The sequence below is a fragment of the Accipiter gentilis genome, chromosome Z, assembly GCF_929443795.1.
Source record: "Accipiter gentilis chromosome Z, bAccGen1.1, whole genome shotgun sequence".
In the NCBI taxonomy this organism is placed as follows: domain Eukaryota; kingdom Metazoa; phylum Chordata; class Aves; order Accipitriformes; family Accipitridae; genus Astur; species Astur gentilis.
Window position 1 is genome coordinate 8,831,772 of NC_064919.1, and position 14,122 is coordinate 8,845,893.

The window sequence follows — 14,122 nt, forward strand, 5'->3', positions numbered from 1 at the left end:
AAATATTTTGTTGAGCATCAATATGTTATACCAATCAGTTGTTAAACTACCTCAAAAGAAATTTGTTCTGCACTGCACAGTTATTCAGCATATTTGATGTACAGTTTAGGGTTTCTAAGCTCAGCGTGATCTGGAAAAAAATTCCACTACTAGAAGATTTGAATCTAACATTATACGAAAAAACTCAACAGCTTATGCTAAGAAACTGTCTCACATTTTATAAACTGGCTACTACTTCATTCTCTATTTAGGTGCAGTATTAGCCTATTCTTTCCCATCTGTATAAACCATGTCAGCAATCTAAGCTCTATACAATTTTCCAAATAATCTTCTGTGAAATAATGTAACATAAGTCAGTTGACTAAAAGCAATACGCTTACTTCTGCCGAACTCTCCATCTAAGAATAGCATCATTAATACAATACTAAAATCACTCTGCAATGTATTTAAACATAACAAAATCTAACTGCAGAATTTTTTATTCTAGTTGAAATTAAATCATGAGATAATCCCCTGTATTATTCTGCTGCTAGAGATGTGAACAATACAGAAAATTAGCAAATACAAAAATATTTGAATTCTGAACTAAAAATTATTTTAACAAAGCAGAAGGCTGCAGATACAAATGCACTGCACTGAATTAACATCTGAACATCTTAACAATCTAAATAGGATTGCTGGTTGCTAGTGTGCTAGCAGATCTGCTGATCTCTCGTACAGTGAAGCAAACCTAACATTTTTAGATGTGATGATATATCACTACATTTAAAGCAGAGTGAAATTGATAATATAACTGCTATATAAGAACCGCAGAAAATTTTCAGTCATATGAGGATTTTTTTTTTATACAAGGTAAATAAATACAAATTTATCAGAAAGCTCTTAACTTAATCTCTTAACTTATGATAAATGCACAAAGTATGAGTTCATTCATCATGGTAAGGACATAGCTCAAGTACAGTGAGTGTATAAAACAGAAATTAATTTTATTAAATCTGTTTAGAGACCACAGCAATATGTAAAACTACCAGTCACAAGAATTCAACACCTGAAAAACTATAATGAAGGGTATGAAAAAACAAATGTTGCTCTCCATGAACTATATTATCTAGATCAAATCCTAGCACCCTCCTGCTTAACTACAGCATTTCAAAGAAAGAAAATGTATTACTTGAACATTGGGAAAATGCAAGATACATGTCAGCATCAACTATGCCTGAGAAAGTCCCTGAACTGCAAATTGGTGGAAGCTGGGAGACTGCTCTGGGGAGGTAACATCATCCAGTTGCCCTGTTCTTATACTCTCCTCTGATACTGGCTACTTTCAAACACAGGACAAAGTGAAGGCTGTTCTGACGTCTGTTGCTTTATATTTTGCCTTACTTACACATTTTGATTTTCTTGACCTTCCTTCAGAACACAATTTACAAACATAGACTTTATAAGTTGTTCAAGTTAAAGACCATGTTATACAGTGCAGTGTTTCTACTTTAGATCACTCTCTTTCATAACAAGCAACTAATGCCATCAAAACCCAAAGCTGGGGTAGAATTACCACTATGCAATCAATAAACTGTATATGTCTTTTTAAAGAACAAGCAAACAAAAACCCCCAGTCTCTCTCTGGCTTTTTTACTTAAGTGGCTAAGTTAGAATCTGTCTAACTTTATGGGATAAATTCCGAACTTAAATTGTGCTGTGACCGCTGTAATTTTACACATTAGCCACAATGAAAAAGTACAAACAAGGGTAATTTTATATTTACTACAGTGAAATTTAAGTGAAACCTAAAAAAATTTAACGTACTTCTGGATCTGTTCACTTGTTTTCCCATGTGCAGGAGAAACAGGGTAATTTACTCTCAAAACTCCTCATGTCTCATACCCCTCCAGAGAGGTCCAGCATTCCCCCAAATAAACATGCAGCCATGAGAAGACAATATTCCTGAATGGATCTCAAATACTTAACAGCAATCTACAAGCACTATAAACTTTGTCTTCACATCTGTTAAAAGAATGTATAAAATATGCAAATGGTAATCAAACACTTTTGTTTATGTTCACACACAATATATTTCAGCTATCTGTGCCAAAAAAGGGAACTGTTAGTTACTTTAGCCAACATGAATGAATGCCTGATTACTACATTTATAAGGAGTTAGACACAGCATTCAATGGTACCAAAACATAGCTAGCAAAAATGAATGAATGTATGTGATGATGGTGCAATCTTTTTCTTTACTACAACAATTTTGTGATCCGAGGCATATGCTGTAACCCGTGTTTGTGCATTTTATATTGGCACTGATGCTATAAAATCTTTATTCTTAGGAGGAAAATTTAGCCCATTAAATTCTGCTGTAGGATAGATGGATTTTATTCCTAAATCACTGCTGCAAAATAAGATTCTAATCCTGCTCTAGATGATGATGATATCAAATGGTAACTAGTTTAACTGTGAAGATGGGTTTCATTAAAGACCTTTAGGTAGTTTGTTTTACTGCCCAGATTTCTTTAATTATGGGAACAAGGATAAAGTCAAACTTGAAAGACGTTCCTTTAGGACTGTACTTTGTATATAGAAGTATAAATAAAACAGCACTCAATACATTCAAAGGAGAGGATTTAGAACAAGCTATTTTTATATTAGGAAAGACATGTTGTTGCCAACATCACTATAAAGGGATCTTCTTCTTCTCGGTTCTACAGTACATATCCTTCAAATAAAAGTTATGGTGCATTAGTAATACCAGTTTACACTCTTTCTCTTCTTTAGTGGTAGATAAGGAACTGTCTGCAGTTCTGAATTTGCTAAAGCTACAATCATTCTATGCTCCTGCAGACAGAAGTATATTCAGACCAATAGTAACTACTAATACTATCCTACAAGGCTGCAATTCAGCCTCAATAAAAGCATCTTCTCATCCAGAACTGGAAGAAATGGGGCACAAAGGGTACTACAATCACAGGAAAAAAATGGAAATCCTATTTTTGAGTGGTAATTAAAAATGTGGGTTCTATAGCCTGCAAAGCAAAGGTTAAGATGTTTTTGGCAACTCTCTAAATACATACAATTTCTCTCCTTCCTTGAGATTTAAACATCAGCTTTAACTACACAAAGATCAGATGAGTATAAATTGACTACAAATAAACCACTGAAGTCCCATATTCACTTCTGGCAAACCGTGTGCCTTGGAGACAAGAACATCAACAACATCATTAGCAAAGCTGAAATACATCAACAGGTTGGGTTGAATCTGGGGCCAAAAAGGTGAGCTCATCCTGACAAGGCTTTAAGTGTTTGATTTGCTGATACACCTTGCGGCACCCAAAAAGAGGCTTTGTCAGTATGTATTTGATGAGGTCTGGAATACTTTTTAACTAACTAATTCCATGCTTCTGAACTTACACTAATGGTCTGGAAAAATTAAGAGAGAATTCTCTATCTCCAGCCTCCTTCCACCACACCGGCACCAGAGATACCAGCAGGGTGCTGGTTGGGGCAGCACACTGGGACCACAGAGAAAACACTGAGCTTTGTTCTGGCTGCACGTTGCCACCAGCTCAGGGTCCACACAGAAAGCAGAGAGAGGGACCTTGGGCTTCCAGGTGGGGTAAGCATTGCCCACTTTTATGTCACAAGTTCTCTGTTACGGCGGAGGCCCAAAACATTAATGAAACCTTTGATCACCATTCTTTTCCTGTGGCACACTATGTTACATTTGAAGCTTTTAATTTTTTGCTCTGTATTTACTCCAGTACACTAAGCGTATTCTGTGGCTTGCAGTACACCAGAACTGACGTGTATCCCCAACACAAAGACGTGATGCTGTGTGCGTGGGTGAGAGAGTTGGTTTTTTTCCTGTTTAACACAGGCTGACAAGGGCAAAGCCTATTCACCCCAAAGCCTTGAGCAAGCTTTCCGTGCTGGAAGTTGCATGACTTCTGAACTCTATGTTTAGGGCATTCTGGTCTCCATAATCTTATCATTAACCTCATTACATTAGCTTCCACACATCATACATAACATATTAAAAAATTAAGAGAGTCAACAGAATATTAAAGAAATACAGTTTAGGTACTTGTGGATCACTCAGTCTGTTTAAGCTACTTCAAACCACAAATACCCTCAAAAACCAGTAGATATCACCCCAAAGAGAGAAAGAGCATTGTACAAAGTAATATGTTAATGTCACACGCACAACAAACATTTTGTCACTTCCAGTTATCCACCCCCCACACCTAAGCTTTTAAAATTTTGCACTAGATACTCTTCTAACTCATAAACTAAGCACTCTGGCAACAAAGGCAAACACTAGCATTTTCCAGGTTATCCTTCACTTTGATAGCAAAGTCTCTACCTTTTCCCTGGCTACAGCACTAGAAACAACACTTCATGATGTCCACCCACTGGTATTTAAAGGATATTCTACCTCTCCAGGAATAGACTGGGGGGGGAAAATAATTTCTCTTATGCAATGCTTTCTATACTTACAGGCCACAGAGTTCTCTGCACAGGAATGGAGTTCTACACATATACCCCTACAGCGGCTATAAATTGCTCAGTACGATACATCTATCATCAATCTCAAGTTCTACTTTAAGCACCTAGTCACAGCGTTATTAGCTTTACAGCGTGATCTAATATGGAAATAATAAATCTCCATATAATTGTGCTACTCATACGCCTTTTTCAGTTTTGAACTCTGTTCAATTCCAGCCAACCTTGACAAGGTCGAGGAAGGTGTTTGTTTGATCTCAAGGAAAGAAATTCCCTACAAATCATGCAAGAATGAGCAGCTGAGCAAGGCACAGACACAAATTAATACTCAACGAGGAAAAGGATGCAGTATTTGTTCCACAGTTGTGTGTTCTGTTTGGACTCTGGACTGGGTAAACAGCATTGCTATAGCTTGGAGCCAGTCATAACACTCAGGGAACAGGAAAGGGAGATGCAAAGATGAGGGTGGGAGGGAGTGACCATGGATATAAGACAAGGAAAGGCACATTTTGCAGAGATGAAGCTTCAGATTGTCCACATGCAGGGCAACAACTTCCTTGCAGTTTCTTTTATACTACCACCGTAGGACAACATAACCATAATATACAACAACAACAACAACAAAAGAAAGATGCAAACCAGATCCAGGTTTGCTTAACCAGGCCTGTGTTAAGCTTATCTTTCTTGTCTTCCTGTAGCTGTTGAAAAATTAATGACTGTTTCACATCAACTTCAGAGGTTCTGAGATTAATTTTGTATTAGGAAAGAAATGATTTTTAAATGCTGCACACACATGAAGACATAAAGATCACATTGTGTTACAACAATGTATCCTGAGACCAGTCATTAGCCCTTTTGCTGTCGACTACAATGACACACAGCTCTACTCCTTCTCCTGCTGAAACTCCATTGCCCGACAGGGAAACAGCACGTTTCATTCAGTCAAAAATGTTCCAAGCAACTCAGCTTTCCAGTTCCTTTTCTTTCCACTCCCCTTACAGAAGGTAGGGGGGGAGAGAACCATTGGATGGAACTTCATTTCAAAGGCATGATAGGCAAGGTGACATAATGCTTCTATAATCCACAAAGATGTAACACCTACAAAAAACAATGACTTTCCTGATTTCTCCTAAAAAGATAAGTCCTCAATGACTCATACATTCCTATCTCCTCATCTTTGTATACCTAGGTGAATAAGTGATCACACATGTCTAGTGCTTAAAACCTTTTCTTGCAAGTCTCTAAATGTATTACATCACCGATAATCTAATGGATATCGTCAAGTTTGCCCAAATGAGCTGTCTGTACACATTCTACCTTTACTCAACCTAGTGTATGGTTTCTCCCCTGGAAATTTAGTCATCATCCCAAATGATTTTCAACTACAAGGCATAAAGCAGTAATTACACCCTCTCACTTTTTGATACACCAAGGCAAATGCACCTACCCACTGACTGGAAAAGATGCAGTACAGAAATCTTACTTCCTCTGAAAATGTCACTCCAGGAGGCACAGGTGAATTACAATTACAGAATGTTCTCTAAGTGCATTTCTGTGCATTACTGGAAACAATACTGCCAAATGTCTGATGCACTAAGTATTTGAAATTATAACTTAAGAGTCAGAAAGGGAGAAATACACAGAACAAAATAGCTTTATTAGCTTCAACTGAGGAGTACTGTCATCTCCAACCATGGAACTTCCTTACTGAGAAAGAAGGCTGAACAAGGGAAGTATCAATCTCTAGAAGTACCAAAGAGCAGAGGAGAAAGAGAAGAAACCCAAACTGCAAACTTGTAAAGCTGGTTCTGCACTGAGACAAGGGAGAATCTAAACTAAATTTACTGGTTAGGAAAAAAGGCCTGAAGTCCCCAGGCAAGCAGTTTTCTATTCTCTGTGTCCGGATAAGAACCCTGTCTATTTTACTGTTGAATGTTATTTCACCTGCTGATCACATGTGTGATCATTTGGGAGCAAAATGCCTAGAGGTGCTCCTTTTCAGGTCCCCATCCTCAGTGCTGCCACTACACCAGACCAGGGCCTGTGCTCTGGCTCCCCCCTCTGACAACTTTACAAACAATTCCCAAAAGGTAGTAAGGTGCCTCAAGGGCAGGAAAAGAAATAAAATAATTTATTTCAATTTATTCTTGTAAAGTGGTCCAGAAATTTTATGTATATGCTTTTAAGGTGAACACCAGGCACATAATCAACTTCCATAAAGTCTAATACTATTTAGGATGGTTGCATCAAAAGCCTTTTTGAAGTAGGTAAGATACATAAAGGAAATTATCAGAAGAATTAAAAAAAAAAAAAGACATACTGAAGTCAACCTATTAAATCCCTGTCAGAAACTGCAGTGTGAAACAGTTAAACCAGTATGGCTCCTACAATTGAAAAGGGTCTCTAATATGCTAAACTAACAAAATAGGAGGGAAAAAATAGCTAAGTGCTTTTCTTATACTACCGAGAAAAGATCCTTACAAAAAGACTAATAAGAAAATTTAGCAGTGATGCTTCAGAAATATATTACTTTAATATATTAAATTTGGTGAAGGAAGAAAAATGCATTTGTAGAAACATTTGTAAATTACCAACAACAGCAACACGCTAAAACATTGGTATACCTCACTATTTAAAACTATTAAAAATTAATAAAAAAGTAAAACTGTTTAATATATTTACAAAGGTAAAACAGAGGGAAAAATTATTTTAGATAACCAAACCAAAAGGATTTTCTATATGCCATCGCTGAAGTAAACAAAGTGACAACTGAGTAAACTCTACATTGACAATGCTCATGGAATACACATTCAAAGGAATAGATCCAAAAACTTAAAATGCAGGCAACAAACATTCCATGCACTCAATACTGTTATTTACTACATATTCAAGTACAACACTCCAATAAAGCCTGCAAAGAGAAATCAGAAAAGATGGGAGTCCATTTCAAGACAGACAAGTAAACCCAAGCATAATAGTATTATAAAATAAAGCATTTCTAAAGCTTTAATAAAGCATAGCTCAAAATACAAGAATGACCAAACAATTATCACATTTCAGAATTAATAAAAAGAAATACTTTCATATGCAATACACTGTGTACAGGGATAACAGAAACATCCACAGCTACTTTAGAACAAATTAAATACATTAAGGATGTAAGTACTTGTGAAGCAAGAAAGACATCAAACATTAATTGTCAAGTTTAGGAATAAAACATCCTCCAACAGCAGGTAATCCTCATCTGTTGCCTGAAAAAGGATACTGAATTAGAATGGTATCTAACCTGATTTCTGCATAAGAATTTCTAACTTGCTCCAAAACTAAGCCTCTGAACCACTCAGATGTTCTGTGCCCAAACAGAGCGGTTTAACTCTTTCAAACCTATATATAACATCCACATCTTCTATCGTATCATTTCCTATGTAAACTCTACTACGGATCTCAGGTTTTCAGGAAAAATAAATACATTGGTCATGCTCAACATGGTAATTCTAAAACATAGATTTAGCCCAAGATAAAGAACTATCTCACCTGGATTTCATGAGAGGCTGTGTTACCCATTTCTTCAATCTTCGACGTCCAAAGGAAGTTTTAGTATGATCCAAGACCCACAGTAGGCTTCCTTTTGTTTTCATATCAGTCTAAAATAATAAAAATAGCATAATTATTTTTAACTGAACAATCAGTGATGTAGTGAAAGGATCTTCACCACACTATGATGCTTAAAAGCAGCACAAAGGAATTCCTGCCACTCCAGCTAGTGTCAGCTTCATTGGGGGCCCAACTTAAATGCCTCTTTGCAAACACACTTAGCATGGGGAATAAACAAGAGAAGTTAGAGATGTGCACAAGACTGCAGGGCTATGATCTTACTGGTGTCATGGAGACGTGCTGGGATGCCTTCTATGACTGGAGTGGAATGGAATGGAACGATACAGGGTCTTTAGGAAGGACAAGCAGGGAGACAGGGAGGGATCTCTATGTCAATGACCAGCTGGAGTGCATGGAGCTCCACCCGGGGACAGATGAAGAACCAACAGAGAGCCTATGGGTCAGGACTAAAGGAAGGAAAGGGACAGGTGACATTATAGTGGGGGTCTGCTACAGACCACCTGACCAGGAAGACCAATTGGATGAGGCCCTGTATAGAGGGGATAGGAGCAGCCTTATGGTCACAAGCCCTGGTCCTCATGGAGGACTTTAAGCACCCCAATATCTGTTGGAAGGACAACACAGCAGCACATAGCAATCCACGAGGTTCCTGGAATGTGTTGATGACAACTTCCTTCTCCAAGTGACAGAAAAGCCAATGAGGAGAGGTGCTATGCTAGACCTTGTTCTCACTAACAAGGAGGGGCTGGTGGAGAACATGAAGCTCAAAGGCAGCCTTGGCTGCAGTGACTATCAAATGGTGGAGTTCAAGATCCTTAAGCCAGCGAGGAGGGCACACAGCAAGCTCACTGCCCTGGATTTCAGGAGAGCAGACTTCGGCCTTTTCAGGATCTGCTTAGTAGAATACCATGGGATACAGCCCTGGAGGGAAGAGGGGCCCAAGAAAGCTGGTGAATAATCAAGGCTAACCTCTCCAAGCTCAGGAGCAATGCATCCCAACAAAGAAGCAGCCAGTCAAAACCACGAGGAGGCCTGTGTGGATGAACAAGGAACTCCTGGACAAACTCAAACACAAAAAGGAAGCCTACAGAGTGTGGAAGCAAGGACAGGTACGCTGGGAGGAATACAGAGACATTGTCCAAGCAGCCAGAGATGCAGTTAGGAAACCTAACGCCCTGATAGAATTAAATATGGCCACAGACATCAGGGGCAAGAAGAAAAGCTTCTGTAGATACTTTGGTGATAAAAGGAAGATTAGAGAAAACATGGGCCCTCTCTGGAAGGAAATGGGAGAGCTGGTTACCCAGGACATAGAGAAGGCTGAAGTACTCAGTGACTTTTTTGCCTCAGCCTTCTCTGGCAAGTGCTCCACCACACCACCCAAGTCGCAGAAGGCCAAGGCAGGTACTGGGAGAATGAAGAACCAACCATGTAGGAGAAGATCAGGTTCGAGACCATCTAAGGAACTTGAAGGTGCACAAGTCCATGAGACCTTGAGTCCATGAGATAAGATACATCCATGGGTCCTGAGGGAACTGGAAGATAAAGTGGCTAAGCCACTATCCATCATATTTGAAAAGTCATGGCAGTCCAGTAAAGTTCCCACTAACTGGAGAAGGGGAAACATAACCCCCATTTTTAAAAAGGGAAAAAAGGAAGACTCGGGGAACTACAGGCCTGTCAGTCTCACCTCTGCGTCCAGCAAGATCATGGAGCAGATCCTCCTAGAAACTATGCTAAGGCACGTGGAAAATAAGAAGGTGATTGCTGACAGCTAACAGGGCTTCACTAAGGGCAAATCATGCCTGATAGATCTGATGGCCTTTTACAGTGGGGTTACAGTGTTGGTGGATAAGGGAAGAGCAATGGACATCATCTACCTAGACTTGTGCAAAGCATCTGATGCTGTCCTGCATGACATCTTTGTCTCTAAATTGGAGAGACATGGATTTGATGGATGGACCACTTGGTGGATAAGGAATTGGCTGGATGCTCACACTCAAAGAGTTGTGGTCCACAGTTTGATGTCCAAGTGGAGATCGGTGATAAGTGATGTCCCTCAGGGGTGCGTATTGGGACCAGCCCTGTTTAACATCTTTGTTGGTGACGTAGACAGTGGGATTGAGTGCACCCTCAGCAAGTTTGCAGACCACACCAAGCTGTGTGGTGTGGTTGACACGCTGGAGGGAAGGGATGCCATCCAGAGGGACCTTGACAGGCTTGAGAGGTGGGCCGGTATGAACCTCAAGAAGTTCATCAAGGCCAAGTGCAAGGTCCTGCACATCAGGGCAGTCGCAAGTATAAATAAATACAGGCAGGGTGATGAGTGGATTGAGAGCAGCCCTGAGGAGAAGGACTTGGGGCTGTTGGTGGACGAAAAGCTCAACATGACCTAGCAATGTGCATCTGCAGCCCAGAAAGCCAGCTGTATCCTGAGCTGCATCAAACGAAGTGTAACAGCAGGTTGAAGGAGGTGGTTCTGCTCCTCAACTCCGCTCTGGTAAGACTCCACCTGCAGTACTGCCTTCAGCTCTAGGGCCCCCAGCATAAGCACATGAACCTGTTTCAGCGAGCCCAGAGGAGGGCCACAAAAATGGTCAGGGGGCTGAAGCACCTCTCCTATGAGGACAGGCTGAGAGAGTTGGGGTTGTTAAGCCTGAAGAAGAGAAGAGAAGGCTCCAGGGAGATGTTATAGAAGCCTCCCAGTAGCTAAAGGGGGGCCTACAAGAAAGCTGGAGAGGGACTTTTTACATGGGCATGTAGCGGTAGGACAAGGAGTAATGGCTTTAAACTGAAAGAGGGTAGATTTAGATTAGATGCAAGGAAGAAGATCTTCACTGTGAGGGTGGTGAGCCACTGAAACAGGTTGCCCTGAGAGGCTGTGGACGCCCCCTCCCTGGCAGTGTTCAATGCCAGGTTGGATGGGGCTTTGAGCAAGTCTTGTGGGAGGTGTCCCTGCCCATGGCAGGTGGTTGGAACTACATGATCTTTAAGGTCCCTTCCAACCCAAACCATTCTATGATACTGTTTAGGCTTTAAGATATGGCAACTGCATGTTCATTTACTGATCTTGTTCACCAACAATGCCTTACATAAAGTACCTCCAGTCATAAGAAACTTAAGCATATTTTTCCTTTAGCCATAAAATCTTCTTAGAAAATGACTGGAATAAATTAAACAAGTTATATTAAGTCCGTGCCCAAAGGTCTGTGCAGTAGCAGAAAAGAAAAAACAAACCCTACTGCAGTCATATCACTTGTATGCAGTTGCTCAAGAACTCAAACTTCAGGAAAGTTCTTTGCTAGTCAAGTGCCATAAGGTTCCTAACTCACATACTAAAAGTCAGCACAGATTAACTTTCATTTATGCTTCTGAAAACATAATCTTCCTTCAGTTTGATCCTATTTAAAATAATTTAAACCTTCTCCGTGAGATATGCAAACCAACTTAACTAACTTCATTGGGCACAGTATGTCAAACAGCTCTGAAAATCTCGGCATTTATTAAAACAACATTGCATTTGTTCTTACCTGATTCTGTAAAATTTCGAGATTTTTCATTGTTGTCCCATTAATTGTCATGTATTCAGTTTCACTTGACAACCGTTTGAAATTGCTGGGGAGAGGAATTTCATATATTTTAAATTCGGGCACAGACGTAACGGTGAAACACTGTCAAGTTTCTCACATTAGAGAATATATTAGTTATGCAAAATAAAAAAAGTCAAGAAGAAATTAAAATCTATTCAAATAAATAAAAGAACTGAAAACTAATAACTTCTCATAATTTACTGCTTGGGAAAACAAGAGTTACGACTCACTTCCTAGTTTCCTGCAATAACTCTGAGAAAGCTCAGAATAAAATCCAGTTTTCTCATTATCTAATCCTGATCCACTAAATGGTTAAGGAAGTACCCCTTCTTCAGTCTCTGATGAAACTGAAGAAGTATGTGCTTTTGTTAGTGTTCTGTTATGACCACTGTAGGATTAGGGGCAGGGATAGGACTAAGAATTAATACTTCAAGAGTGGAACAGACTTTTAACTCAACTCATCATCAAAACAACATACATATTCTTATTTTTTCCTACTATTACAAATTTCAACAGGCTGTTAGTTTAATTATTTAGGAAAATAAAATAGGGTGTATTTAAACTACTAGATTTTATTTTTACTATGAAATAACCATGACCAAAATTACTTGACTTTTTGACACTCCCTAACAGAACTGGATGAGATCAACCCAAAGGTTGTGTTGGTTTAGAATCAACATTAATAAAATAATTTTATTAGATGTGTAATCATATTAGCTATGAAAATTATTTCGGTCTCAGACATACCACATACCCATGTGGTAGTCAGGACCGTGAAGTGCAAGATCCTCACTAAATGCTTCTGACAAATCAAGTCATGATTGTCTAGGTTAATCATACTGCTGACTGCCCTTTGCACAAAATCTAGGACACTCTTTACTGTCTTAGACTAAACTGAATTACTTGCTGGGTAAGATTTAAAACTGCTTTCTTGACTTTTCACAATATTTTTTTCAGTGCATTCAATTTTAAACTCTCTGGGGGAGTTCAAATGCTCCAACTTCTGATAGGCACACAGCAGCATTACTGCTATATTAAAAACAAAAACAGCACTAAAACTTTCAGAAACATGAAATATTCAGAGACTAACATTGTATATTTATGTTGTATGCAGGTGTTTGGGCCTGCTAGCAAATTTGTTCCTAAATAATGGGTCAAATTACAAGTATTTTCCACAGAACTAAAAAAAACAACCCCAAAACCCTAGATTCAATTGAGTGTCCTCAAGAAGTTCAGTAATAGTTTGGAAATACAGCCGACTCAGAACTGTACCCATAGTCATAATTACCCTGCTCTAGTGTGCTACCCCAGCAACCAACAAAGCCAACTAGCAAAACAAAACCTTGGAGGCAAAAGCAGCAGCACTTTCCAAAGCACATGACAGTATAAGCAACAAAACAATACTTCCTTTTTATTATCTTCAGTCACAACTGCTGATGCTGGCAAAAATAAAATAGGAATCATTTCTGCTTGGCTCCCAATCTCTATGATCAACAGCAAATCCTACCCACTCTTCCAAAGGCACCTCTTCTGCATCTAGGACTTAGCTAAACCGCAGTTTCCCCATTTGCTGCATTTCAATTTGCCATTACTCAAGACTGTGATCTCTTAAACCCAGCTGCATAAGAACCATGCCTTTCCATCTCTTCCCAAGTGCTTTTGGCTGTTTCTGTCAACCTTCACTCACCCATACATGAGTCTCAAGGTTGTGGATTTACCGGTTCTAGTGTTGCCCCACTTCACCTGGCTTCAGAGCACTTAACACAGAGCATATCCTGTTGGCAGCAAGCTTGCTCTCTGGTAGTATTTAAAGACAACTAACCCTGCTCCACTGCAGAGTATATTTACTATTCTTTCAGAATCAGATATGCTAAAGTTGTTCTCACAGCATAAATTATATGTGGTTTATATTATCCAGGTGTTTGCTTTATCTGAGTTACTCCACCCTGCTATTAATGTAATTGAGAGCTTAGAGTATATGAATAATAGCCAAGATCAACTGCAGTATATGCCCAACCAACAATTCCAGATGTCACAGCATAGAACATGTTTCGCTTCCACCCCCTCATCTTCCTTCAGCTTGGGATGAGAACTTGATAAAAATGTGAACAAAGACAGATTCTTTGTAGGGAGTTTAGGGACCAAATGGCATAAGAAGAAGGTTGTAAACAAATATTAAGTCAATGCTGGTTTTGCAGCAAGGTTGTCAACACATTCCTTGTGAGAAATTCTAAAGTGCTGCTATCAGCCACTTCCTGCAACAGTAAAAATGACCCTTCAAAATCACTTCAACTGGATCACAATGCCGTAATTCCTTCTGTAGGTGACAGTGTGACCTGAATTTCAAAAAACAGACTTGCAACCGTCTCAAGTACTTAAACAGCACAAAACACAAGTGATGGAAATAGCTGGCAAGT

General features: G+C 39.3%; 1 protein-coding gene across 1 annotated transcript in view; it reads right to left on the reverse strand.

Annotated features, from left to right (window-relative positions):
• The window catches only part of MSH3 (mutS homolog 3), a 121,104-nt gene that overhangs the window by 58,608 nt on the left and 48,374 nt on the right, over positions 1 to 14,122 (reverse strand). Inside the window, exons 11-12 of the mRNA XM_049795132.1 lie at positions 11,646 to 11,730; positions 8,035 to 8,144 (exon numbers count right to left, since the gene is read on the reverse strand). Coding sequence (XP_049651089.1) covers positions 8,035 to 8,144; positions 11,646 to 11,730 — 195 coding nt within the window. The remainder of the gene's footprint in view (positions 1 to 8,034; positions 8,145 to 11,645; positions 11,731 to 14,122) is intronic.